Source organism: Lutra lutra, chromosome 7 (genome assembly GCF_902655055.1).
Source record: "Lutra lutra chromosome 7, mLutLut1.2, whole genome shotgun sequence".
NCBI lineage: Eukaryota > Metazoa > Chordata > Mammalia > Carnivora > Mustelidae > Lutra > Lutra lutra.
The window spans coordinates 111,491,854-111,517,166 of record NC_062284.1 but is presented as its reverse complement, the minus strand read 5'-3'; the positions used below and the strand labels follow the sequence as shown (position 1 = coordinate 111,517,166).

General features: G+C 56.8%; 2 protein-coding genes across 19 annotated transcripts in view; one reads left to right on the top strand and one right to left on the bottom strand.

Moving 5' to 3' along the window:
* SPTB (spectrin beta, erythrocytic) overlaps positions 1-5,933 on the top strand; it is a 124,659-nt gene extending 118,726 nt beyond the window's left edge. For 2 of the 3 annotated variants that reach the window (XM_047735673.1, XM_047735672.1), the window contains 3 exons: positions 2,197-2,370; positions 2,633-2,675; positions 2,793-5,933. In XM_047735673.1, the coding sequence (XP_047591629.1) occupies positions 2,197-2,370; positions 2,633-2,675; positions 2,793-2,960 (385 nt within the window). In that variant the 3' untranslated portion in view covers positions 2,961-5,933. The remainder of the gene's footprint in view (positions 1-2,196; positions 2,371-2,632; positions 2,676-2,792) is intronic. The other variant, XR_007128504.1, reaches the window with a different exon arrangement.
* Positions 5,934-7,430: 1,497 nt separating this feature from the next.
* The window catches only part of PLEKHG3 (pleckstrin homology and RhoGEF domain containing G3), a 42,447-nt gene continuing 24,564 nt past the window's right edge, over positions 7,431-25,313 (bottom strand). For 3 of the 16 annotated variants that reach the window (XM_047735684.1, XM_047735683.1, XM_047735674.1), the window contains 18 exons: positions 23,137-23,523; positions 21,960-22,057; positions 20,730-20,799; positions 20,323-20,369; positions 20,061-20,211; positions 19,834-19,965; positions 19,445-19,627; positions 18,989-19,081; positions 18,636-18,722; positions 18,347-18,380; positions 17,930-18,028; positions 14,940-15,029; positions 14,461-14,499; positions 14,009-14,037; positions 13,162-13,527; positions 12,592-12,705; positions 9,515-10,907; positions 7,431-8,804 (listed from right to left, as the gene is read on the bottom strand). In XM_047735684.1, coding sequence (XP_047591640.1) covers positions 8,071-8,804; positions 9,515-10,907; positions 12,592-12,705; positions 13,162-13,527; positions 14,009-14,037; positions 14,461-14,499; positions 14,940-15,029; positions 17,930-18,028; positions 18,347-18,380; positions 18,636-18,722; positions 18,989-19,081; positions 19,445-19,627; positions 19,834-19,965; positions 20,061-20,211; positions 20,323-20,369; positions 20,730-20,799; positions 21,960-22,057; positions 23,137-23,484 — 4,107 coding nt within the window. In that variant the 5' untranslated portion in view covers positions 23,485-23,523 and the 3' untranslated portion in view covers positions 7,431-8,070. The remainder of the gene's footprint in view (positions 8,805-9,514; positions 10,908-12,591; positions 12,706-13,161; positions 13,528-14,008; positions 14,038-14,460; positions 14,500-14,939; positions 15,030-17,929; positions 18,029-18,346; positions 18,381-18,635; positions 18,723-18,988; positions 19,082-19,444; positions 19,628-19,833; positions 19,966-20,060; positions 20,212-20,322; positions 20,370-20,729; positions 20,800-21,959; positions 22,058-23,136; positions 23,524-25,313) is intronic. The other 13 variants (XM_047735678.1, XM_047735675.1, XM_047735677.1 and 10 more) reach the window with 13 other exon arrangements.

Genomic DNA, 25,313 nt, shown 5'->3' with positions numbered 1-25,313 from the left:
GGCCAGCCCAGGAGCTACTTGGCATGATGGGTAAAGTCCTGAGTTCAAATCCTATGCCCTTGTACAAGTTGACTCAGCCTTTGTTTCCCCATTTGTAAAATGAGGATGAGGAGGAGACCATACCTCCGGTACAGATCCCAGGCCTAGCACAGAGTAGGTTCTCAGTAAATACTAGCCATTATTCTTATCCCAGAGCTTGGTAAAAGGTAGGTAGGTCTTGGCAGTAACAACATATCCTTGACCAAGGCCCACTTGTAAACCAATCTGGGCCTGTTTCCCCAGCTGTAGAATAGAAGAATGGAGTTGGCATACATGCCTTCCGGGGGTCCCGCCCAGTGCGGTCCTGCAGCAACTCTGTGACCCTGAGGAACTCATTCGAAGGCCACATCCTTTCCTGGCCCTGAGGCAGTTATGTCCTTGAGTTCAGTCGTTCAGGGCTGCTGCTACCCAAGGTCCTAGCAGTGTTCCAGGGTTGTGGGGACACAGGGTAGCATCAGGAGGTTGAAGGCAAGTGGCAGCATACAGAGCCTGGGCTGGGAGCAGGGTGGGACATGCTACAGCATGTCCCAAAAATGAATTTGGGGGCCCAAGCACCCTGAAGAAGTTTATTATTTATACAGAGCCCACAAGAAAAGGGGAAACTAGCATTTACTGAGCACCTACAATGTGCAAGGCATCGTTCGGACTGATACCATCTTCACAACCACCCTGTGATACCAAGGTTTCTATTTCCCAGATGGAGAAACAGAATTTCAGAGAAGTCATTTGTCTGAGGCAGTATTTTACTCCAGGACCCAGCTCCTTCTCAGCAACTGCTTTACTTGGGAGTCCAAGCTCAAAGCAGGTAGTGGGGGCCGCAGGAAGGATGGGAGCTCTCCGGGAGGATCTTTATCTGCGTGTCAGAAACCTGGGCCCCATGAAAAGGCTCTATAGCCTGCCCGTCCAGTACAGGTCAAGTTCTCTCTTTGAACTTGCAGTCTTTCCTCCCTATGAGCCCAACAAGCTCTCCACCTTCCTGCCCTCCAAGGGGAGGAGGAAAAGCTGACCGTTGCCCTGTTCCCCAGCATTCATTCCTGTCAAGTGTGAATAGGTACTGAGTTTCCCATTAGTCGGTCAAGCAGCTCAGGTCAGCCTACCCTTAAGCTTATAAGCTTGTCACCAAACATCAGCTGAGTCTTGATTTGCACAAACAATTCTTTAAAAAGTGCTTGTGTAGTATACCGGGCAGATCTCCTCCTATAAAACGAAAAATAATCAGAACAAAATGCTGCTCTGCTCCCTTCAGTTCTGTGGTGAGAATCACATATGCTCATGGGTGCAGAAGGGCTTTGAAAGTTAAGGTTACAGTGTTGGTCCTAGACTCACTAATCCTACGCTTAGAAATGTACCTCAAGTGCTCACTTCGGCAGCACATATACTAAAATTGGAAAGAAATGTACCTCAAGGTAAGACCCAAGTTATAGCAAAGATTTATGCATGAATGTTTATTACATTGCTGTTTAAACTGCACTGTTTAAATTTCCAGTAATTATAAGACCCACCAATAGAGGGATTATATATAGAATGGGATACCCTATTATTTCCTAAAATTAATTCCTAAAATTGTTTTTAGGAAAGATTTGAAGGATATGTGAAAATATTCATGATATATTGTTAATCATCTTTTTAGGTTTATTTGAGAGGGCAAGCGGGCATGAGCGGGCATGAGCGGGGGGGTTGGACAGAAGGAAAGGGAGAGGATCTCCAGCAGACTCGCGGGGCACGGAGCCCAGCACAAGGCTCCATCTCAGGACCCTGAGATCAGGACGTGAGCCAAAACCAAGAGTGGATGCTCAACCGACTGAGCTGCCCAGGTGCCCTGATCTAGTGTTAATCTTAAAAGCAGGATATGAAAAAAATAAAAGCAGGCCATGAAACTGAATATACCCTATAACCCATTTTCATTAAACATGTGAATAGAAGAAAATGTGAATAGAAAGACTAGAAGAAAATACATAAAATATTGACAATAGCTAACTTTCAGTAGTGGAATTACATACAGATGATTTCCATTTCCTTTTCTGACTGTAAAATGTGTTACTATTTATTGGGGCAAAAATGGTATCATTTAAAAAAAAAAGAAGGCAAAGCTGTAAGAATTGCTTATGGGGTGTCGGCGCCTGGACGTGCGTAACCAGCCGGCCGGCACCTCCACAGGTCGTGGAACAACCTGTACTGCGTGCTCCGGAACAGCGAGCTGACCTTCTACAAGGACGCCAAGAACCTGGCGCTGGGGGTGCCCTACCACGGGGAGGAACCCCTGGCCCTGAGACATGCCATCTGTGAAATCGCGGCCAACTACAAGAAGAAGAAGCATGTCTTCAAGCTGCGGTGAGGCCCCTCCCGCCCAGGGCCCCTTCCGTGGCAGCTCAGTTTGGCAGCAGCGGCTGGACGGGAGCCTGGGGGCGACCAGCTCCTCGCCTAAGTTGCCCCTCAGGAATTTTTCAAACCAAAGAGGCTTAGCTTAGAGTCCAGATGTTCACCTCTCAGCAGGTTGCTGTGCTGCCTGTGAGGGTTCTGGTCCTGGGGAGGCTCCGGATTCTGGCTCCTCTCCAGAGGTGGCCACCTAGCAGGAAACCCTCTTTTGTCCTAGGCTGAGCAATGGCAGTGAGTGGCTCTTCCACGGCAAGGACGAGGTAAGTGCACAGTGGCCTTGCCCAGACCCCTGCTGCCCAAGGAGCAGGGGTCCCTCTCCCACCAGCAGTCCTGGGGCATGCCCCTCCCTGGTGGCCCATGGCCCTCCCGCCCTGCAGGAGGAGATGCTGTCCTGGCTGCAGGGCGTGAGCACCGCCATCAACGAGTCCCAGAGCATCCGCATCAAGGCACAGAGCCTGCCCCTGCCCTCTGTCACCGGCCCCGACGCCAGCCTTGGCAAGAAAGACAAGGAGAAGAGATTCAGCTTCTTCCCCAAAAAGAAGTAGCCTCTCTGGCGCCCCGCCGGTGGGACCGGGCCGTGTAGGGACTGGCGGGGCGCCCGCGGCCTCAGCCCGGGCCCAGTCCTCCCCTGCCCCTGCCTGCGCCTGCCTGTTCCAACCGCGACCACGGTCAGCAGCCAGGGGCCCGCTGCACTGCGATGCCTGCCTCCGCCGCGATGCCCGCCTCCGCCGGCTCCTGCCCGCCTCTGCTCCCGTGCAGCCCAGGCTCCCGCCCAGGGCCAGGAGCCCCTGGAGCAGGAAACGGTTTCCCAGGCGCCTGTCCTCCTCTCCCGCCTGCCCCCTCCTCCCAACGGAGGGCCCTCTGGCCCTCAAGCCCCACAAAAACTGGAGAAGACAGGAGGTTCCTCAGATGCTGCCCACTCCCAAAGCAGGCCTTGCTTGGGGCCGCCTCCCATTTGGTCACGGCCAGGGAAATGGAAGAGGACAAGGGAAATGCCTGAGCTGCCCATTAGGGGCATGAGGAAGGAGCTTCAGGTAGGCACCCAGAGCACTAGCTCTTGCCGAGGGGCTGCTGGGAACCCCAGAGACACAAGGGGCCTCTTTCCCACGGGGCTTCCTTGGAACTGGGACTCACACCTCAGGGGCCACCATATCCCTTCCACCTTCTTGCTCTCACCAAAAAAAAAAAAAAAAAGTGGAGGGGCACTACCAAGGTTGGTGGGTCCTAAATGCAAGGGCCTCCACTGCCTCCGGGGCCCTCTGATACCACCACAGGCAGTGGAAAGGAGCAAGAGCTCTAAAGCTGGTCCTCTTAGAACAGCGTAGCACAGGGCTCAGAGGTGAAGGAGGCAGACAGACCTTGACATTGCCCAAGGCTCTGCCTCTCCACTCTGGGATCCTCCCCAACTCCCAGCCAAACCAGCACTATCCAACTCAGACCCAGGGTCCCTTAGGGACAGTACAGTTCCCCAGACTGAAGATGCATAGCCAGCATCTGAGGTGAAGCAGCCCAAAGCCAAAGGCTCAATGTCCTGGCTGTAGCTGGTACCATTTGAGGGTACTGGCTGAACAGACAGTGAAGTTCATGACCTATCACTCTGGGCAGCAAATGGAACCGTAACCTGGGTACTACCACCCATGTCACACCACCGCTGGGAAACTACAACAAATGCCAGGGACCTGGGCCATGAAGGTACAGCAGCCCTTGCTCAGCTTCTCCTGAGGTCCTTATCAAGTCACATGGGTACAAAGGCCACCAAACATCTAACACCCCCTTCCCCAAGCCCAGCCGAAAGGAGCCCTGTGCACGATTTCCCCAGGGGGAGGCTCCCCCCACCCCGCCTTCCCCGTGCTGTGAAGGTCCAAACTCTGGGGGAAAGAGGGCATTCGTTCCCACAAAGATCTCTCCCACCACTCTGAAAGCAATACAGCTCCCACCCAGCATCTTCACTGGGTTTAGGTCCAAAAGAGGGGTCAAACTGGGGGCAGCAGGTGTATCCCCCTGAAGAGACCCTACGTCCCTGGGGCCTCAGCTGCTGCTCTATCACCTTCCCTATGAGGAGCCTCGGGCACACGGAGATGATTCCTCTGGAAGGGAGGTGAGGTTCCGGTTGCAACCACAGGGGTCGGCACCCAGAGTTATTAGGCCTTCCCGGGAGCCCTTCTCGCAGGCACAGCTTAGAGATCAGAACCACCCGGTCAAAGGGTGGCTAACTAACTTCAAACAAGAACAGCAGGAGGGAAGTTCTCCACGGGAGCCTGACATCCCCAGATCGGGGGGGGTCTCACCTTTGTAGCCAGGGTCTTCCCTTGGCCTCTATGCATCTACCCCTACATCCCTTCTAGCCATTTACAGGGAAGCTAGTATATACCACTCACCAGCCTCTCTCTCCCTCTGAGGAAACTGAGGCAGGAGGCCGTGCGGTGACTACACTCACCTGGCAACGAAGGCCTCTGGAGCATCTGAGGGCATGTCATGCTCCAAGGCAAACAGCACGTTCCTTACTGCACAGCAGGTAGTGGCAACCATCTTCCTCAACTCTTTCCCTGGGCCAGTCAAGGGAGACAAGGCGCCCCCCGCCCCTTCCTTCCATGCGTGCCAAAGTAGCAACTGAGGTGAGAAATTTGCAGCAAGTAATCCCATAGCCCAAAGACTGAAAGGGCCCCAAAGGAAGAGGTAGGATCCCACCACCCCAGGACTCCCTGGCTGGGCAATGGCAGCCAGCCGCATGTGACCCACTGGCTCTTGCCAGTGCCCCAGGCATCCCTCCTCCATCACGCAGGCCCCGAGACACTCATCCAACAGCCCTGAAGCTACAGGAGGCCGGCTTGGGGAGATTGTGCCACAGGGGGTGAAGTTCCCGTGCGATTGTGCCACAGGGGGTGAAGTTCCCGTGCCCCTTGCAAGGGTTTTCCCCTCCTTACATTTTCTACTTTGCAATCTTTTCACAGTATTCCCAAACTAGGCTGACACGCTCCAGTCCACACCAGCATAACGGGCTTCTTCCCCAGGGCAGCTTAGAGGAAGCGCCTTCTGGGTATGGTCAGGTGGTCCTCCTTCCTTCTCTCCTTCCCCTTCATCCTCTGGCCCCTCATGGTTGGTTGAGGGGGGGGGGCAGTATGGAAGGTCGCCAGGCATCCCCTCAGCCCCCACAAACTAGCACCCATAACTGGAAGCTTGTGGAAGGCTCAGCGTCCCCACCACACCACTTCTCTTTCCTGCCTATCGGAGGGCAGCTAGGGTTCCCAAGGTTGGTCCTGGATCTCGATCGCCACCCTTTAGCGGGAGCGGGCAAGGATCCAGAGGACCATACGGCCTGGTCCCTTGGACAAGCAAGCTCAGGGAGGACACAAGGGAGGAGGCAGCTCCACAAGACTGCAAGCCTGTTGGGCACAGACCACACAATCTGGTGCTGGCCCTGGGGCCAGCTGGGCCTTGTCCTCCACCTGCTCAAATGTGCTTCCACCAACCAGAGAAAACCCATTTACTAGTTTTTCTAATAAATCAATAATGCTCCATCTTTCTCTGTTACTTATTTGACTGGTTTTGTTTCCCTCTGAATGGGACCAAGGAAGGGTGGTTGAGTGAGCAAGGGCAGGGAGGGACCACCATGGAGACAGAGGGAGAGCCAGTCTCTGGTTGGTCCCCGAAGCGTCTCGTGCCCACGCCCAGCTGCTGTGCCTCGCCAGAGACCCTGACAGAAGCTCGCTCGTTCACACAGTCAGCCACCTTGAGGGCCTGCAGCAGGCCCTTCCCCACAGAGCTCTTGGCCTTTGCTGGACATCGGAATCATTAGAGGTGCTGTGCCTGAGATTCATCTGGGCGGGGGGCGGGGGGGTGATTTCTTTTGGTCTAGGTAGATGAAACCGGCATCATCACTTTTCAAAAGCCTCCATGGACAACTCTCAGTGGGAGCGAGTGAGAACCAGTGAGCTGGTTCTAGGCTCCCAGTCATACCTAGATGGTTAAGGATCACCTGGGGAAAGTATTCACTACAACTTCCCAGGCCCTACCCTCCGAGAAGTTTGAGTCAGTGAGTTTGAGAAGCAGTGCATGACCCATTTTCTCCAAATGGAGAGGAGGAAAAAAAGCAAGAGTTCAGGTGACCCAGCTAATTAATGGCAGGGCTGGGACCAGAACCTGGGTGTCCTCTCACCTCAGTACCTTTCTGGCTGCTGAGCATCAAACCCCGAGCCTGGTAGGAGGCAACTATCCCCAGCACCAGTAGCAATGGTCACAGAATATTCAGGACAGCAGGTAGCTCTACCCCATTTGCTTCTGCCTAGGAGAGGCCTCTCCTGGCTTCCGCCCTCCCCCTGACCTCTTCAGACTCTACACAACCGCCTTCAGGTTGAGTCTGTCCTGCAACATCAGAAGCTCACAGAGCCCTGACCCAGCAGACCAGTGGAACACTTGCCTACAGAAACAGGGCCAAACAAGGCTGGTCCACCACAGAGGAAGGGCAGAAAACCCAATCAGAAATCGGCAGGCACTCCCCCGGTCCTTTTGAGAAAAGGCACTTTGAGAAATAGGATGAAAACGGAGGCTCCATCCCCAGAAAAAATGCATTTGCTCTCCTCATGTGACGGTGCAAGCCACCGCAAGACAGGTCTAGGCTCCAAATTTAGAATCCTTGTCTCCTGTGATGTCTCCTGGGAACTAGAGAGGGAGAGAAAAAGCACCAGACATTGGAAATTTCTGCCATTAGAGAAACGTTCATTTCCTCACCTTTTTTAGGCCAACACTGGTCCCTGAGGAAAAGAGCTTAAGGCTGGCACGATGCTATTTCCCCACCCGGAGGGACACCAGGCCGGGGCAGGCAGAGATCAGGTTCCTTTCCACACACCGCGCTGCCCCAGCCTCCCCTGCTGCCTGATGCGTCGCGAGCACGACTGATGCAGGAGGGAATGTGCAGCAGCCACCACACAGCCCGCCTCCCTGAGGCATCCCTGGCCTCAGTCAGCAACCCCCCACCCCCCACCCCCCGCCGAGGCCCAGGGAGGAGCACACACAGGTTGGTTGGTGAGCAGCGTTATTGCACCGTTGGCAAATAATGAAATGTATGTACATGAGCGACAACCACAGGGTCAGCAAGACAACCTACAAAAGTACCTGAACAGAATCCATGACATTCTTCACGGGAGAGGAATCAACAACCGGAGAACACACACTCACAGACATGTGCGCAAATGCACCACAGAATGGGAAACAATAAATTATGGGCCTTGTTCCTGCCTGGATCCTAAGAGAAGGCACAACTAAAGAGCAAAGCCTCCCCGGGCCACTTCCACCGCTCCCCTGGGTGGGCTCCTCAGCCTGGCAGTGGTCAGCCCGACAATGGAGGCCGGAGCACGGCTTACTCCCCTGGGAAGAGGACAGCTTAAATACTCGGCTTCTTACTAGACAAGAACTATATACAAGGGAAGTGGCCACACTGGCCTGGGTGGGTAGCAGGGCTCCCCTGGCCCTATGAAAGTCACCACGAGCCCCGGGGAGCACCAGGCCGTTCCCAGCAGGTGAAGGCACTGGCTGAGCACACCAGCCCATTCTTTCAGGGGCTTATGTGAGCCCGGGGAGGCCAGGCTTGTGGGCAAGCCCAGCAAGGTTCCTCTGCGCCCTCCGTTGCACAGCTCCTCCCTCTCCCAGGACTCAGAGTCAACCTACGGAGTTCAAGGCCTGGAATTTCTCCCGCAGGTTTCTCACTCTGCCCTGCTGGCCTGGGTCCGCTGGGTCCCTGGGACTCTCTTCCTTTTGCCAATACTCTGGACTCCTGGAAATTCCAGACTCCTGGAAATCCAGGCCCTGTCCCTCTGTGGCTACTGGTGTGTGTGGTCCCTGACCACTGCCCTCCTCCAGTCCCCCAACGGGGCAGGGCAGGGGCGCCTTCTCCATGACAATCACCCGCTGGTTGTTCTCCAGGGTGAGGTCCGCCGTGACATACAGGGCCTCCTCTCCAACCGGCCTGCTTTGGGGCAACCTCCCAGGAGGCTCAGGCTGGGCGGCCTCTGAGCCCCCCTGGCCCCTCCTGGCACCCACACTGCAGCAGCGGCCCACCCTGCCCGCCAGAGGGGGCTCCACCATGTTCTCGGGTGCCGAGCGGCTGCGGTTGACAGGCAGGCCGCGGTGCCGGCTGCCCTCGGCCTGGAATGCCTCGTCGTGGGAGGCATACTTGGAGCAGAGCTCTCGGACATCAGGCCAGGTGAAGGTCTCAGTGTCAAAGGGGCTGAGGGGGCTTCGAGAGGAAGGCCGGGCCCCAGGCGAGGTGGTCCTCGGGCTGGCAGTAGTGGGGCTGAAGGAGAAATGCCGAGGAGAGCCAGGCTTGGGCGGGCTGTGCTCCGGGGCCACCATCTGCTCATCGCTGAGGAGGGACAGCACCGGCTTTCTCTTACCTATGGAAGAGAGAGTAAATGGACTGAGTGACCGGGCGGGGCGGGAGAGGGCAAGCGACGACTCTGCACTGCCTTCTGCTCATGTTTCAGGCAACGCTGCTTACTGGGGTTTTGGTTGTGAGGGGAGAGAAATCATTCATCATCCACGGCCCCTCTACCAAAGGGCAATGGGTGGGGGGTGCCTCGGTGGCTCCACCGGTTAAGCGTCTGCCTTTGGCTCAGGTCATGATCCCAGGGTCCTGGGATCGAGTCCTGCATTGGGCTCCCTGCTCAGTGGGGAGCCTGCTTCTCCCACTGCCTCTGCCCTGCTTGTACTCTGTCAGATAATCAAATCTTTAAAAAAAAAAAAAGGCGGGGGTGGGCAATGGGAAGAATGAAAAAAGCCAGTGAACAGAGTCAGGAGTCAAAGGAAAAGACAAGATCCTTTACTATCCTGGAAGAGAGGGCCCGTGGCCATGTTTCCTCCCAAGGTCCCTGCTCCACAAGTAGGGCTTGGGGAGGGCTGTGAGGAGGCTCAACCAGGGTCACACGCTGGGCCTTGGGCGTTGGGACTAACCGCCCGGGCTCACACCACTTGCGTGTGGAGTCCAGCCCCCTCTTTGGTCATGGTTCTACAGGGGCCACCTTCCCCCAGGAGCCAACCTGCTCCTAAAAGGCTCTTCCACCCCAGACTTGGAGGAAGGACCCACTCCCCACCCGCGTGGTTGTACCTCTGCTGCCTGAGGGTGCTCCGGCCTCCTCCTGCAGGCAAGGAATGGTGGGAGCCGCCTTTCCCCACTGGAGAGGAGGCCTGGCTGTCACAGACTTGCTCTTGATGCGGAGGCTGTACTGGCGGGCCAGCTGGTAGACCTTGTTCTTGACTCGCTCGCTCATGGGGCCATCCATCACGTGGGAGAGCTGTACGATGCGGGGGTGCAGTGGAGTCACCAGCTCCCCCTGGACGCTGCTGCTCAGCTCCTTCACCAGCTCCTTCAGCTCCCGGGCCAGGTGGGCCGGGCTGGGCTGCTCCGTGGGGGAGGCACTCTCAGGGGAGGCGGTGGCCGACTCCTCAGTGATGGCCCCCAGCTCGTGCTCCTCCAGGATAAAGAGGGGCTCGTGCAGGTCAAAACCATTGGCCTGGCCTTGGCCAGGCCCCTGCAGAGAGCTCTCCCTGGAAGACTCCATTCCCTCCCAGATCTTTACGATTTCCGAAGACGGCCGGAACTCAGCATCTGTGATAGGAGCTGACTCCCCAGCACTAGCCTGGCCGGCTCCCGGGAGGTCGCACAGAGCCCATGAAGGCGGCTGGGAGCCCACCTGCCTCTTATGCCCCGGCAGAGCCATGGGCTCTGGGTCTGGCCTGGGAAGGCTGTTGAATCTGGAAACAGAGTTTCTCACCAGCCCCTTGGGGATGTAGGAGAGGCTCTCCCGGCGCCGGACGCTAAAGCCTGCATCACGGTGCTCTGCACTTTCATAGTAGCTCTTGATTTTGTCCAGCAACAGCCGGTCTCGGGTGGAGAGGGTCGATGCCTTCCTCTTGCAGGAAGGCCTGTCGGGCTCTGCTGGGCAGCCTGGGCTCAGGGGCTCCATCCCATTGACCGAAGGGCCACTGTCCATGGCCACTCCCGCAGTGCTGTCCACCTCAGGGGGTGGCTGCGAGCTGAGGGGGTCCGTAGTGCTGCCGGGTCGGACAGGGCCCTTGTCGCTGCCCTCGAGGCTGAGCACACTGCTGCTGCGGCTCGCCAGCCTTGGGCTCCCGAAGCCGCTGGCCTTGCCGTCCTCCAGTGCCAGGCTGCTCCGCCGAGAGAAGCTGCTGGCGAAGCGCTCGGCAATGACGCTGGCCTGGTCCAGCACAGAGGGCGGCAGGAGGCTCTCCGTGTCCGGTGTGGGCCCCATGTCCTCCTCCTCCTCACTGCTCAGAGCCTTAAGGTCCTCGGTGCTCTCGGCCACCACGAAGCCCACCATGTCACCCGGGGGGTCCAGCCCCAGCAGCTCCTGGTGGGCACCAAGCTGTGTTTCCAGGACTTCTGGAGACTCCGTGTCTGAGGGCACCTCCTCAGTGCTAGGAACTTCCATGGCGACAAATACTTCCTGCTCCAGCTCAGGCTCAGGATCTGGTTCAACCTGGGACAACAGAGCTCCTATGAGCCAAAACCCTCCCTCATGAGACCCAGAGAAAGGGACAGCACGACCTGCTCAAAGCCCAATGAGAGGGCATACAGTTTAGGACCAAAGGCAATGAGAATGAGCACAACTCGAGAGTGGGAGAGACAGGGCCTTAGGGAGAGGAACGTGCTGAGGTCCCTCAGCCATCATTCAGCTAACGGCCTTGGGTTGTTTAAAAAAAAAGGCAAGGAAAATTCTGGGAACACAGATGGGGTAGAGTGGTGGCACCTCTCAGTGACAGCCTGCCTGGAAGCTACAGGGACAAAGTGGGAGCACATGGCACAGGGTATGCCTGCTGGAGAGGCAGCTTCCTAAAGCCCTAGAGGCACATGGAGGCTATTCTGGGTTCAGACCCAGAGGGGCCAGGACGTCCTGTGTGGATGAGGGTCCAGAGGGCAACAGGACAGCACGCTAGAGTCCCGTCAGAGTGGGTGAAGACAGGGACTTGGCTCCTCCCAGCCAGCCTCTGGCCCCAGCCACAACGCTGCCAATGCCCAGCAGACAGGGAAGGAAGGAAGAAGCACACGTAAGAACCTCCTCCCGACCACCTTGAAGGATCTGCACCGTGAAACCAGCCGTACAGGCGGCTTCCCAGAGGGGCCTTGAGGAAGAAGGGCAGACACTCCACATTCAGAGGAACCAGACCCAATCCCAACTGTTCTAGTCCAGAGTCTGCAAAGCAGGACCCATGGTCAAGGCCTGCACTTCCCAACACAGCAGCTGCTGGCCACAAACAGCTTCTGAGCACCTGAAACGTGGCTAATCCAAATTGAGAACAGCTATAAGGGTAAAACACACACCAGACCGCAAAAACATACACAATATAAAACGTCCTTAGTAGCTTCTTCCACTGCTTACATGTTGAAATTATAGTTAACATTCAATAATTAAATAACCTGTTAACATGGCTGCTAGAAAACTTAGTTATACGTGCGGCTTGCTTCCTATTATCATAGGACACCACCACCCCAGACTCCAATCCAATGTCAGGTTACTCAGACCTGCCGGGGTTGGTAGGCCTGAGGTCAAGGCCTCCTACCCTTTTTCTTGTAACTTTGAGAAAACAAAGGTATGGGTTCCATCCACACACAGCATGTGGCAGGAAGTGGAATGTGGGCTTCTAAATCAGACTGGTCTGAGCTCAGCTCTGCCCCTCAGAAGCTGCCCAACACCAGGTGTGTCACTCAACTTCTCTGAGCCTCTTTCTACCTGAGCTGTTGAGGGGAACAGAAGAAATAAAACATTGGACATGGAGGAAGTGGCCAGTAGATGTTAGTACCCAGAATGGGGGGGGACTCAGGCCTGAGTCCACTGTCTGTCCAGCTGGCAGGAGCAGGGTCATACGCCCTATACAAGGAGGCCTGGCTGAAGGGACCTAAGATCTGATTACTTCTGCTAATAGGGCCCTTGACAAGCGACTGTATCTTGTCAAAAAGGGTCTTCTTTTTCTAATTCACAGAAAGGCTACCTGCTCACCCCACCACAGGCCCAGAGGCCAGACCGGCTTCCTAAAGGGGCAGAGAGTGTGGGGGGATCCCTGTCCCCATGGGCCCAAAAAGGGAGCCCGGGGCCAGCAAGCCCCACCCACAGACCTGTGCTCTGGGCTCTCCTGCACGGGCCCTCCTGCCCGCCGGCTGCTCACCTCTGGCCGGGGAGAAGTGGACTCGAAGCTCACGCACTTCTCAGCATTTGTTGGAGACCGGCCGCTGGACCTTCTACAGCTCTGGGGGCCTTCGGACTCCCTGCGCCCCTTCTCCTGAAGCAAACAGAGGGCCATCGTCAGCTCCTGGGACAACTGGGAGCTCAACCCTTCTGCAGCCCCACAACAGCAAACCTTCTGAGCCCCAAGGTGTCTGGGCCATATTGAAAGCCAGCCTGAGACCTGAGCCTGAACCACCAGGCCTGAGGGATTCAGAACTCCCCACTGGGTGTGCAGCCTCCAAAAAGCCCAACCCGCTGGCTTCTCCCCTTCTCCGCCGCCCCCACCCCATTAGTCATGCTCACTGGGTAGGACACTAGCTCTCGCCCAGAACCAGAATAGCACATGCCAAGGGCTCACCAGGGCGTGACAGCGGGCAAGGGGTTAGGTACTGATGGCAGGAGTGAGGGAACAGGACAGAGGGGGTGGGAGGGCAGGGGAGAGAACTCCCGGATGGGCATGCACTGGTCAGGGAACATGCAAGGAGGAGGGGAGATCAAAGAGACACCTCACCATAGCGCCCCGGGAGAAAAGTAAAGCGTTGGCCCGATAGTGCCAGCAGTGGAGGGCGGCCAGCAGCGAGCTGGCAAAGTCGGCTACCTGCTCCGCCACTGCCAGGCTCTCCTCCTCCTCCTCCTCCTCCTCCTCCGAGCCTGGGGGCTCCAGCCTGGCCCCCTTCTCGCTGCCTTCATGCCCTGCCAGGTCCTCCAGAGACACCTGAAAGGCCCGTTCCTCCTCCTCCTCCTCCACCACCACCTCCTCTTCCTCCTCCTCCTCCTCCTCCTCCTGCTCCCGGGCAGCCCCTTCAGCCTCCAGCTGCACACCCTGAGCACGAGGAGGCCGCCCAAAGTCCAGGAGAGCACCGGCACTGCCTGCATGCTGTTCAGAGCAGAAGACCCCCTCGTGACTGGCCTCCACGCAAGCCCCCTCCTCCCGCCAGCGGCTGGAGGTGCGGAGGCTTTACATGGGGAAAGCCACACCTGAACACCCAACCCCTGGTCTCCACCAGAGCAGAGGGAGGACAGGGGTGGGAGTCCTCAAGGTGGGACGCTGGGACCTGGGAAAGCTGGGTCAGACACTCAAGACCCAGAGAGGCCTGCCTACCCCAGCGAAAGAAAATGTAGAAGATCCAGGGTGGGCCAACACCAGGGTCCCATTCCAGGAAAAGGGTACAGAAGGATCCCAGGGCAAGGGCCATGGCTTATTCATCTCTGGGACTCTTGTGACAGAGTCCAGCACACAGTAGTGGCCTGACAGGTATTTGTCCACTGCACGAAGATGAAGCTGAAGGGGCCAGGGTGCTGACCTGGCAGTCCCACCCCCCTCTGGCAGGCCAGTTCTCTTCACCCACGGGCCTTACCTTCATTCCTGCTGCTCTGACTGCACCTGCCACGGCCAGGTCCCAGCACACAGGCAAGGGGGCGGGGAGAACAGATCGGTAAGCAGGAGAAAGAGCCTCTTTACAGAGACCAGGAGCCCCCCAAGGAAGGCTGCCCTGGGGGCCCTATACCCAGAACCCACACCTGGTCTCCTGGGCTTTCAAAGGAATGACTGCCAGAGCAGAGGTCCTGGGGGAAGAGCAGCACAGGTCTGTGTCCATCAAGGACTGTCACCCAAGGACAGGGTACTAGAAGTATGCAGGAAGGCGAGCTCAGCCCCTTCACCAGACAACAAGGGGTGAGGCCCACCTCCAGAGAGGAAGAGAGGCAGGGACCCTTCCAAACTGTCCTCAAGAACCAGAAGGTTACCTGTGTCACCTCCCTGCCCCGACCCTAGAGCCTGGCAGGAATGGCTGGCCACGCTCACACTCACCTTTCTCGCTGAATTGCCTCAGCAGGTGTCTGGTTGGCTCTGAGAAGGAAAGTGAACGGACAGTCAGTGCAGGCCTGGAAACAGCTGTGTCTGGCCCTGGTCCCATGCTCACAGCCGCACTGCCACCAGCAGCTCAAAGTCCACTCCAGCCTGGGCACCCCCTCCCTCCTACCTACCCCCGCAGGGAGACAGGGCCCGGGCCATCACCATCCATCACCATCCATCACAGAGACCTGCTCCAGGACGGCCACCCCCCCAGGAACAGCCCCGCCCACAATCCCTGCATCAGTGCATCTCACCCAGGGCTCCAGGTTCTGGAGCTGCAGTCCCAAGCTGCCTCCTTCAGACCGCCTCGCCGCATCCTCAGATCTGAGCTCTACCTCAAGCCCCACCCTCCCTGCGACAAGCCCCTGAGCACAACAGCTACACCCAAGGCCAAGCCCCCCTGCAGCAGCCCGGCTAGAAAGCAGAGGTCGCACCCGACTTCCTACGGCCATTAAGGCCTGGCTCCATGAAGCCTCGCTGCCTGCTGGGGAGTGTGGCCCGGAGGAACGAGGGCTGACCAGGCTCTGGGAACAAGATACAAAACACACCCATTAGGCTGATGGTGTCACCGATTTGTATCCCAGCCTTTTTGGAAACAGACCTGAGAGAGGCAGGTAGGAGAGGACATGTGTCCAGGGACCTCTCCACAGAGCCATGACCTTACCCCACAAGGTTCTTGCCCAGCTGGTGTTAACTGGGAAGCCCACGGTACACTCAGAGGCCAAGGAAAATCTTACAAGGGAGTGCACTGCACAGGTTTCTTCTACTGAAACGCGTGTACCCATGCACACCATCTGCACAACCTAAGTACACTGCGAATCTGAGAGCTTTTATTTATTTATTTTTTTAAACATTTTATTTTTTTATTTGACAGAGAGAGAGATCACAAGTAGGCAGAGGCAGGCAGAGAGAGAGCACCTGCCGAGCACCGGGACCATGACCCGAGCCGAAGGCAGGGGCTTTAACCCACTGAGCCACCCAGGCGCCCCATCTGAGAGCTTTTAAAGTGAGAAACACAAAATGCCCTACTCGTCCATCTTAAAACTTGTAATCAAGACTACTTAACAAGTGACAAGTAGCTAGGGCACCTGGGTGGCTCAGTCATTAAGCGTCTGTCTGCCTTTGGTTCAGGTCATCCTAGCGTCCTGGGATCGAACCCCGCATCAGGTTCCCTGCTCCTCGGGAAGCCTGCTTCTCCCTCTCCCGATTCCCCTGCTTGTATTCCCTCTCTCACTGTCTCTCTCTCTGTCAAACAAATAAAATCCTTTAAAAAAAAAAAAAAAAGTGACAAGCAGCACCTTAATTATCTAGAGCATACCACTCTGCCCATCTCAGCTCTCTGGGAAGAAGAGGCCCGGAGGCAGAGCAGGGGACTCCAAGCTGTCACTGCAGGGCTTACAAGGGGCCCCATCTCCCTCTCAGCAACTTGATGGCCTTTTTTTTTAAGTTTCTTTTTAAAAATAATCATGGGGCGCCTGGGTGGCTCAGTGGGTTGAAGCCTCTGCCTTCTGCTCAGGTCATGGTCTCAGGATCCTGGGATCGAGCCCCACGTCAGGCTCTCTGCTCAGCGGGGAACCTGCTTCCTCCTCTCTCTCTGCCTGACTCTCTGTCTACTTGTGATCGTGGTCTATGAAATAAATAAATAAATATCTTTTTTTTAATAATAAAATAAATAAAAATAATCTCTAAGCCCAACATGGTACTTGAACTCATGACCCCAAGATCAAGAGTTGCATGCTCCTCTGACTGAGCCAGTGAGGCACCCCTTGCTGGCCGGTCCTTACCCACACTTCTCACAAGTTCAATCGACTGCTTCCAAACAAGCAGGGAGAAGAGCCGCTCCAGGCAAGGACACTGTGACAGACAAGAACCAACGCTGCCAGGTAAGGTGGGGGGTGACAGCTTCCGGGTAAGGGGGGGAGACACCTGCCGGGTAAGGGGGATACCACACCTCGGGCGCGTGGCCGCCATGGCGACCCCCAGCCCCAGCGCACACGCCCAACGGATGCTGTCACCCTGGTGCCAGAAAAGGAAAAGTTCCACAGTGGTTGGCATCCTCTACCTTAAGAAGCTGCAGAGGATGAAGCACGTTTTAGAGAGACGTTTGTTTCACAATGGTTAAGACTAAAGTACGAAAACAAGCAGGCAGAACCCGACTCATTCACAGGCTAAAACCTTAGTTCAGCAGAAACTGAGCTCTGAAACAACTCACTGCCTGCGTGCCGTGACAGCCGCGGAGTGGGCGCTGATGTCACGGCAGGCGGCACTGCAGTTCCTACCACCACCAGCAGCTCTTCCAAGTGCCAGAAGCTTCCAACACAAAGCCACATAACAAGGCAGAGGGGAATGCTAGAAAGACAGGAAGAGCATCTCAGAAGAAAGGAAAATGAAGAGGGCCAGAAAACTATAAAGTAACACCCCCAGTCGGGGGCTTTTCACACATGGTGTCGTAAAATGTTTGCGACCGTCACAAATCTGCCTAGGGTTCAAGATCCACTGGGGGTAATACCAAACAAAACAAAATTACAAAAGCTTTCCAGAGACCACTTGGCTCTATCTTCCAGAATACGACACAATCCCCAGAGTTGCTCAGGGGACCCATGGGTCACAGCCAAACCCAATGCACCCTGGAGATCCACGCCAGGACAGTGCGCCAGTCATTCCCGGATCTTCTCTCCAGGGGCCTCTGAGACACTTCTCATTCCAACTCCCACCTCATCTGTGTTCACCAGGTGCCCAGCAGAAGCTAAATCTGTCCCTAGGCCTCGGACTGAAGAGCGGAGTACAGACAGACAGACACAGAAAACACACAGCCTTATCACCCCCAGAGCTAAGGATAAAAGCAAGGTTTTCTCTTCTTCAACAGACAATTCATTCCAATAAATCCAAGTACACAGTAGCAAGCCCAGTCATGGAAGAAAACCCAGCAGAGGAAAACGGAACTTTTCTTTGAGACCCAAAGTAAATATTTCCTGTCTGGATTTGGTGCCACTTGACGTCTAACTCATTTTTCCCCACGTCCTGCGTTTGCTCTGCTCCAGAACTGGGCTGGGGATCCCCCATGACATCTGAGTGTCGCTCCTGGCTGAGTCGCAGGATTCTGAGTGACAAAGGAGCAAAGTTTTGGTCCCAGGAAGGCTAAGAAAGAGCACGGAGGCCTGAGTGAACAAGCATTCCCAGGGCCCTAGAAAAGGTGGGCTGCCCAGCCCTGGTGGGCAAGAAGGGCCTGAAAAAAAGTGCCCAGTGGAGGGTAACACAAGCACAGGGACAGGACGTGCCACGTGGGCCTGGCGATCCTCCCTCCTGCCCTTCCCCAGGATGTCCATGGAGGAGAGAGCCAGCCCCAAATGCTGCTGCAGACAGTCCCCGTCCTGGTCAAGAGTCCTGTGAGGAAGCTGCTCTGCCCACAGTGCCCTTCCCTTACCAGACTGTCGACGCCCCTGTCGCGCGTGGGTGGACACCTCGTCCTGGGAAGACCAGGCCTTCTTCAGGCGCTCTGGGCTGCAGCGGTACCGACTGGGATCTGCACACGAGACGGACAATCAGCCTGGGCCTGGACTCTGACCACACCTGACCACACCTTTGCTACCTGCCCCAGCTCCAGGGACCAGAAGATCCAGAGGTCCCTTCTCTTCCATCTTCCATTCAGAAATGGTAGGCAATGGGAGTCCCACTGGCCAGCCAAGACTATGCCCCTGGTCTTGCAGTAGACCCCTAGCCCTTGACAGAAAGAGCTTCCCCATTCTCCCTGCTCCCTGGAACGGAAGTCTCAGGCAGAGCTTCCCACGGATCTAGAGAGGTGCCCAAGTAGGGAGAAAGCAGGCAGAAAGGGTACACTTACAGTAGGAATCCATTTCCAAGATGGCTTCCTTGGCCTAGAAGGAAAGGAAACACACCCAGTTACTACGTTCTACATTCATCCCTCTCTTGGCCCACCGACTTGCTCTTGCTGCACTGGGACACCCCCCAGGGCTGTGCCGAAGCCCACGGCACCCACTGCACTGACCCCCGGTGTCCAGTGAAGCCAACATCCTCCAGGAATGAGGCCCTGGTGGGACCCCGGAGCTGGCTGAGGAACACCCTCTCCCTGCACCCCATCAAGGGGTAGGTGGGGCACCCCGGGAACTCACCTTCTGCGGGATGGTGGTGTGGTGGTTCTCCAGGATGAGCCTCTTAATGTGGTGAGTCCAGCTCCGTTTCTCCTCTGCTGTTTTGGCCTGAAAAGACCCAAGGGGGAGGGAGCCATGGTTACAACCACAAGCCTGAAGCCATCCGCCATGGGCCAGGCTTCCGTCAGGGGGGCCGAGGCAGAAAGACGACCTGCGCTGGGACCTGTAAGGTTACCTGGACTCTTCCACAAAAACCCAAGAGATGCCCATAGGGATCCCCACCTTACAGAGGGAGACCAGGAGGCCCCACACATCTATGCGAGCCGAGGTGGTGGGTGTGTCCCCAGCCCGAGGCCCCCTGGCCCGGCCCTCACCTGGATGTTGTACTGCTGCTTGCTGTGCTTGTAGTGGGTGACAGTGAAGCACAGGGAGTCTCTGGTGCTTTCGATCAGCATCAGGGAGGAGCACTGGGGCAGAGGGAGAGCACAGTCAAGCACAGGAAGGGGCGGGGGCTGACCTGGGGTCCCAGCCCCTTGAGACCACCCAGGCAGGCAGGGAGAGTAATCTCAGAAGGATGGGGCTGCATCCACTCCAACCCAGGGCCCATGCGGGGATCAAGAAACAGAGCCTGCAGGCGCCTGACAGACTCGGACATTACAGCTCAAGACTCTTGATCCCAGGGGTGTGGTCTGAACCTCATATTGGGTGGAGAGATTACTTAAAAATAATTTTTTTTTTTTTTTTAAAGGAAAGAATGGAGCCTAGCCCACTGCAAGGGGGTAAAGGGTAAGAGGGCCAAGGGACAGAGGCCATGAGAGCAGCCTGGTTACCGGGATATGACCCTTGTAGACAAAGTGATCGCCCCGCTTCTTGGTGATGAGCAGCGCTTTGTCGAAGAGGAAGAAGGTCCTCTCGTTGCGCACGCGGTGCACACGGAACGTGCCCTCCAGGACGAGCTCCCCATAGATGGTCAGGTCTGGCCCCTTCCAGTTGATGAGCAGCGACTGAATCTCCTACAGCCGAGAAGCCCCGACCCCCAGAGTCAGGCTGCTCATGACCCTCCGGGGGCAACACAGAGCCCCAGAAACTCCTACAGACACAGCCACCCGGCACACGCAGCCACAGGCACCCCTCCTCCTCACCAAGCCCACCGAGCCAGGAAGCCTGCCCTCGGCATCCCCCAGCCTGCCAGTCCCTCTGGCGACCAGCCCTGGAGCACCTGGAGCCGGACCGCGTGCTCGTGCCTCCTCTTCATGTCATTGATGTACCAAGCCACACAGGTCATGGTGTCGATGGCGTCCTCCACCACCTCGAAGCCATCCTCTTCTTCATCAAAATGTTTGGCGATTTCCTGCGCGGAAGACAGGCACGTAGGCAGCCCAGGCTCAGGCCTGCATCCCCCCAACCCCACCCACCCACCCCATGGTGTGAAGACCGCCGGGCTACCTGCAGTAGCAGGTGGTACTTGAGGATGCGCTGCACGGGCTTCAGCAAGTAGGAGCCCAGGGGCAGAGAGTGCTGGAGGAGCTCCTGCCGCTCCCGGAAGAACTTGGCCTGCTGCTTGTCCCGCATGCACTCGGTCAGGGCGGCCACTGAGCTGGAGTGCGGGGGAAGCGGCCGTCACCACCTGGGAAGGCCTGCATGGGGATGTGGGGTGCCCCAGGCCCACAGAATAACTCCGCCTCCCCTCTCCACCCCAATTACTCACTTGGGGTAGTTGTTGCAATACTGTGTGTAGATATCAAACTCTTGACTCTAAGAGGAGACCAAGCAAAGATGGTGATTTCTGGGAGCCTCCCATTGACTCTAAACCTGGGTATAGCAAAGACATGGCCCTAACCCCCCCCCACACACACACCCCCGTGAGCACACTCTGCCCCCTATTCCCTAAACACCTGCAGACCCATCCTGGGACCCATCTGTCTGGGCCACTTCATTCATCTAGCAGCCGCTGGCTCTAGGCCAGAATGCCCTTCCCATTTGAGGCAGGGCACCTTGCACTTCCCCTGGACAGAGGCCTCCAGGACTCACACACCCTCTTAAGCTGGGCACTGTTGTGCCTCAGGGCCCCCAGCAAGGCAGGACAAGAGGCAAGGACCCAGCAGCCCCTCTCACCCTTTCCACAAAGCAGCTGGCCACAGCCACAGGGTCACTGTTGCAGCTGTCCAGGTCTCGGAGTAGCTGGCTGGGGGACGGGAGAGCGCTCATCAGACTCCGGACGGCGCACAGCCTCCACTGCTTCCCACATGCCCCTCCCCGGCCTCCCGGTGCCCAGATACACAGCCAGCCCCCGGTGTCATGCCAAAGAGTCAGGGCGTCCATCCTCAGAGTGAGCCCCGCCCAGGCCAGCAACCACACGAAGTACCAGGCACTGCCACAAAGATTGGGAGCAAAGGACCCCCACATGCTCAGAAAGCAAGAAAAAGAGAGGGGACACCAGTACCCACCTCGGGAGGGGAGACAGCTCCTCTGCAGGCAGAAGGAGTCAAACACACAAAGGCAGAGATTAAAGGGAGAGTGAGAGAGAGAGGGGACTCCCAAAGTAACCAAAGGCTCCCAGTTCAAAAGGATGCAGGAAAGAGAGAGAAAGAGGGTGAGTCCCAGTACCCTCTGGAATTTAGATGGGGCACTAGGGGAAACCCTAAACACACTGTTCCCCTAATGCCTCCCTGTTGACCCACCACTGGCCAGCCCAAGTCACCCCGCACCTGCCCTCCCAGACTCTGCAGCTGGGCCAGCAGGAAGCCCCTCTGGCCCCCATTAAAGGGCCCAGGGTAAGGCTCCTCCTGTCTACACATGCTGTCCCCTCAGCCACTGCCCCTCCCAACCAGGGTCCCTTCCCTGGGGAATATGGGTCCAGGCAGCACACGCCAGAGCCTCGAGGAAGCACTGTGCCCTGAAGCAGCCCCTCACCGGGCCACGCTCAGCCTCCCCCATCACATTCTGTCTGGCCTGTCATTCTCCTAATGGGTCAGATCACCCTCAGGGAGACCTGACTTTCCATGGGGTCAGCAGGAAGGTGAGGAAGAAATGAAGAGATGTGCAAGTGGGGGTAAAGATGTGAGAGAGAGAGGGGCCACAAAGGTACAAAGGAAAGAGCATCATCACGTGCCAGAGGCCAGCAGTTCCCCGAGGGGGCACATGTCCCACACGCCCTCTCCCACAGGGAGCTAACTAACCCCCTGTACAGGGAGGGACCACCATCACCCACCCTAGCGATCAGGCCCCAGGCCCCCATGTCATAGCCCAGGAGACTACAGACATCCAGGGCTCCTCCTCGGGCCTCCAGGCCCACATGGGCCTCACAGGCAGAAGAACATGGTGTGTGTTAGGCTCATTCCATACCTGTTCAGCGCATAAATGTTTTCTATGTTCCCAAAGAGGGCGCTGACTTGTTCCGGTTTCAGCAGCCCAGGTGTGTCGATGATCTTCAAGAGGTAGTCCTGTGTGGAGGGAGGCATCAGAACCCAGCCCACCCCAGCGCAGTCCTGTCCTCCATTGACAGCAGTGAGACTTCATAGACACTGCCCACTGTACTGGGCTGGACAGCTCTCCCTCCAAAATCAATATCCATTCGGAACCTCAGAAGGCCACCTGATTTGGAAATAGGGTCTCTGTAGATATAATCAGTCAAGGATCTCAGGACAAGAGAATACTGGATTTAGGGTGGGCCCTCAATCCTATGACAGGTGTCCTTGTAAGAGGAAAGGACACAGATGACGCGGAGAAGGCAGCAATGGGAAGATAGAGGCAGATGTCAGGACACAGCATCTACAGGCCAAGGAAATCCAAGTATTGCCAGCAACCACCTGGTAGAAGCCAGGAGAGAGGCATGGATGCATTCTCCCCTCAAACCTTCCAGAAGGACCCAATCCTGCCAACATCTTGATTTCCAACTTCTGGCTTCCTAAACCAACAAAGAAGAAACCTCTGCGTTTTAGCCTCAAGCTTGTGCTAATTTGTTACAGTAGAAACAAACATGCCACTCTCACCAAGAGCAGAGGGCTTCCTCAGTGGCAGCCACCAAGCCACCTGCCCAGGCCCTGCAGGGTGAAGCACATTGTGCTGGCCCCGCGAGGCGAGTGCATCTTCATCTCAGAGAGGAACCTGAGGCTCAGGCCTCACACAAGTGTCTGAGACCCCGCAGCCAGGAAACAGCAGGGCAGGGATCTGGGCACAGAGGGGCAACATCCGGGCCAGTTTCCTCCCTGGGTTCCATGTCTGTGAGCACAGTGGTCCCTGCCCCTCCCTACCAACCGAGGGTCTGCAGGAGGTCCTGGCCCCAGCTCCTCATTGGACCCAAAGTCGCGAAGCAACACGAGCAGTCTGAGGTTACCCACCACCCGCTGCCCTGGAGCAGGGACATGAGATCTCCCCACTGCTCCAAGGGAAGGCGGCTTCTTCTGACACAGCTGTCAGGGAGAACTCTCCCTCCAGGGGTGGAAGCAGGCTCCCAAGCGAGGTGGGCCACCCAGCCCCACGGCGGCCTCGGCACCGCAGCCACAGACATGGAGGGCCTCACCTCCACGATGCTGCGCAGGTCCTGCACGTACATCCGCTCCGTCTCCACGATCTCCCGCACCACGCGGCCCAGGTAGCTGAGCTTGTGCACTGGGGCTGCCGGGGCCCGTCCGCCGAATGGGGACAGCGGCCCCCTCCCGCTCAACCAGCTGCTGGAGCTGGTGTTACCGTTGGGGGGATGCCAGCTGCGCGGGGAGCCTGCCCCATTCTCGGCCGATGCCCCGGAGCCACTGGGCTCCTCCATGGCCCCGCGGCTGTCACGGGAGGAGCCCGATGAGGACGTGCTCGAGGTCAGGCTCACCGGTCGCTCCTGGCTGCCATCCTGGCAGAGGGAGGCAGAGACGGGCATCCTGGCATCGCTGCCTGGCGAGGGCACTCCAGGGAGGTTCTGGGCAGAACAGACAAAGAATTAGATCTCAGAATCATCACAGAAACAGAAAGTAAAACGGTGGCTGCTGCGGGGGGAGGGAATGGGGAGTTTGTATTTAACGGGTACAGAGTTTCCATTTTGCAAGATAAGAGAAGTCCTGGACGATGGTAGTGATAGGGGAGCAACGATGTGAATGTACGTAATGCCATTGAACACCATACACTTAAAAACAGAAACAGAAATTTTATGTTTGTGTATTTCACCACAGTTTTAAACACAACAGCTGTGAATGCTGAGAAAGTCCCTTCCGTTGGACTCCACAAGTGTGCACAAGGATGCCCAAGTTATATCCCTTCCTGACTCCAACAGCTCTGGCATTCCCAGGAAGAAAGGGTGCCCGCATCCAAGGACAATAAAGGGCTCAGAAACCCGAGCCCCAGGAGAACAGAGAGGACATCTCCACCAGAGCAGCCATTGGGGTGCCTTCGGACGAAACCCGAAGGCCAGCCCCGCTGCTCTGGCAAAGTAGTCAGCCTCTCAGAACCTACACTGGGGCCCTTTCCCCAGGGATGCAATGACCTGCCACAGCAACGGGTCTCAGCGTGGTGCCCGGCATGGGGCAGGGGCTCCATAAACCATCGAGACAGTGATGATAACAACTGTCAAAAAGCACTTCCTAAGTGCTCACTTGTCGGGGCCTGTGCTGGGGTCACCAGCAGGGACAGCAGAAGACTTTGCTCCTAGGATCTAGGATGACACACGTGCCAGAGAGTAAAATTCTCCTCAGGATTATGCCATCTCCGGGGGCACCAGCAGCTGCACCACGAACAGAAACCTTCTAGATACTGACAGGGGAGGCAGAGGAGAGAGTCCAAAGGCTCCTGACCCTCAGCACCTGGTATAGACCCTGACTCACTCCAGCTCCCAACGCACAGGTAATGTCCCAGAGCTGAGCCACTGATGAGTTTCTCTAAACTCCCTTTAGCACAGTGAGGTCAGGTAGCACAGGAGGCAGGAAACTGCTCCCAGGTAAGGCAAACACAGACTCAGGTGGACTTTAGTCCCTGAGCAGGTGGGGCTGTTCACAGGTAGGCCCACCTGGAAAACCTTGGAGCAGTAAGTCTGGGAGGGGCTAAGGCCTCAGGGAAGGACAGGAACACTGGACCCCAACTCCAAGAGACCATGGCTCACAATACCACTTTCCAGAATGTATATCTCATTGCTGTTTGCACAAGGAACAGAGTTCCAGAGTATCACCCTCACTTGCACTGCCCCAAAGCCTTCCACCCCTAGTTCGAGGGCTCAGAAATTGTTAGACCACAGGCTAGAGCTACAAGAAGGATCTAGGTGCCATCACCCCAGGAATCTTGAGTTTCGCCCCTGCTTTTCTGTGCCTCTGCCCAAACCTGGAACCAGTGCCCTGGCTGTGCCAGCACCCCTGGGCCCTGAGTCCCGGCTTTTGCAAATATTCTCTCTGCCTGGACATTACTCCCAAGTCCCCACGCACCACACCCCCCACCCCATCTATCCCAAGCCATACTCGCCCCCAACCCCTGTCACTTATGCCCAATCCTTAGGTTTTAGATTAGAAGCCAATCTCCAGAAACCAAACCTGGACGCCCCCTTCTACATACTCTTACAGCACCCCAGCATTACCCCTACCACTCCCTCTGTGACTGTGACTAGTTTGAGATCCCCTGCCCTAGACTGTAAGTGACCCGAGCTCAGGGGCTGTAGCGGTGATCTGGCAAATAGACGATGGCAAACAAACTGGCACCTCTACTGAGCTCAAGTCAAGAGGCTAGCAG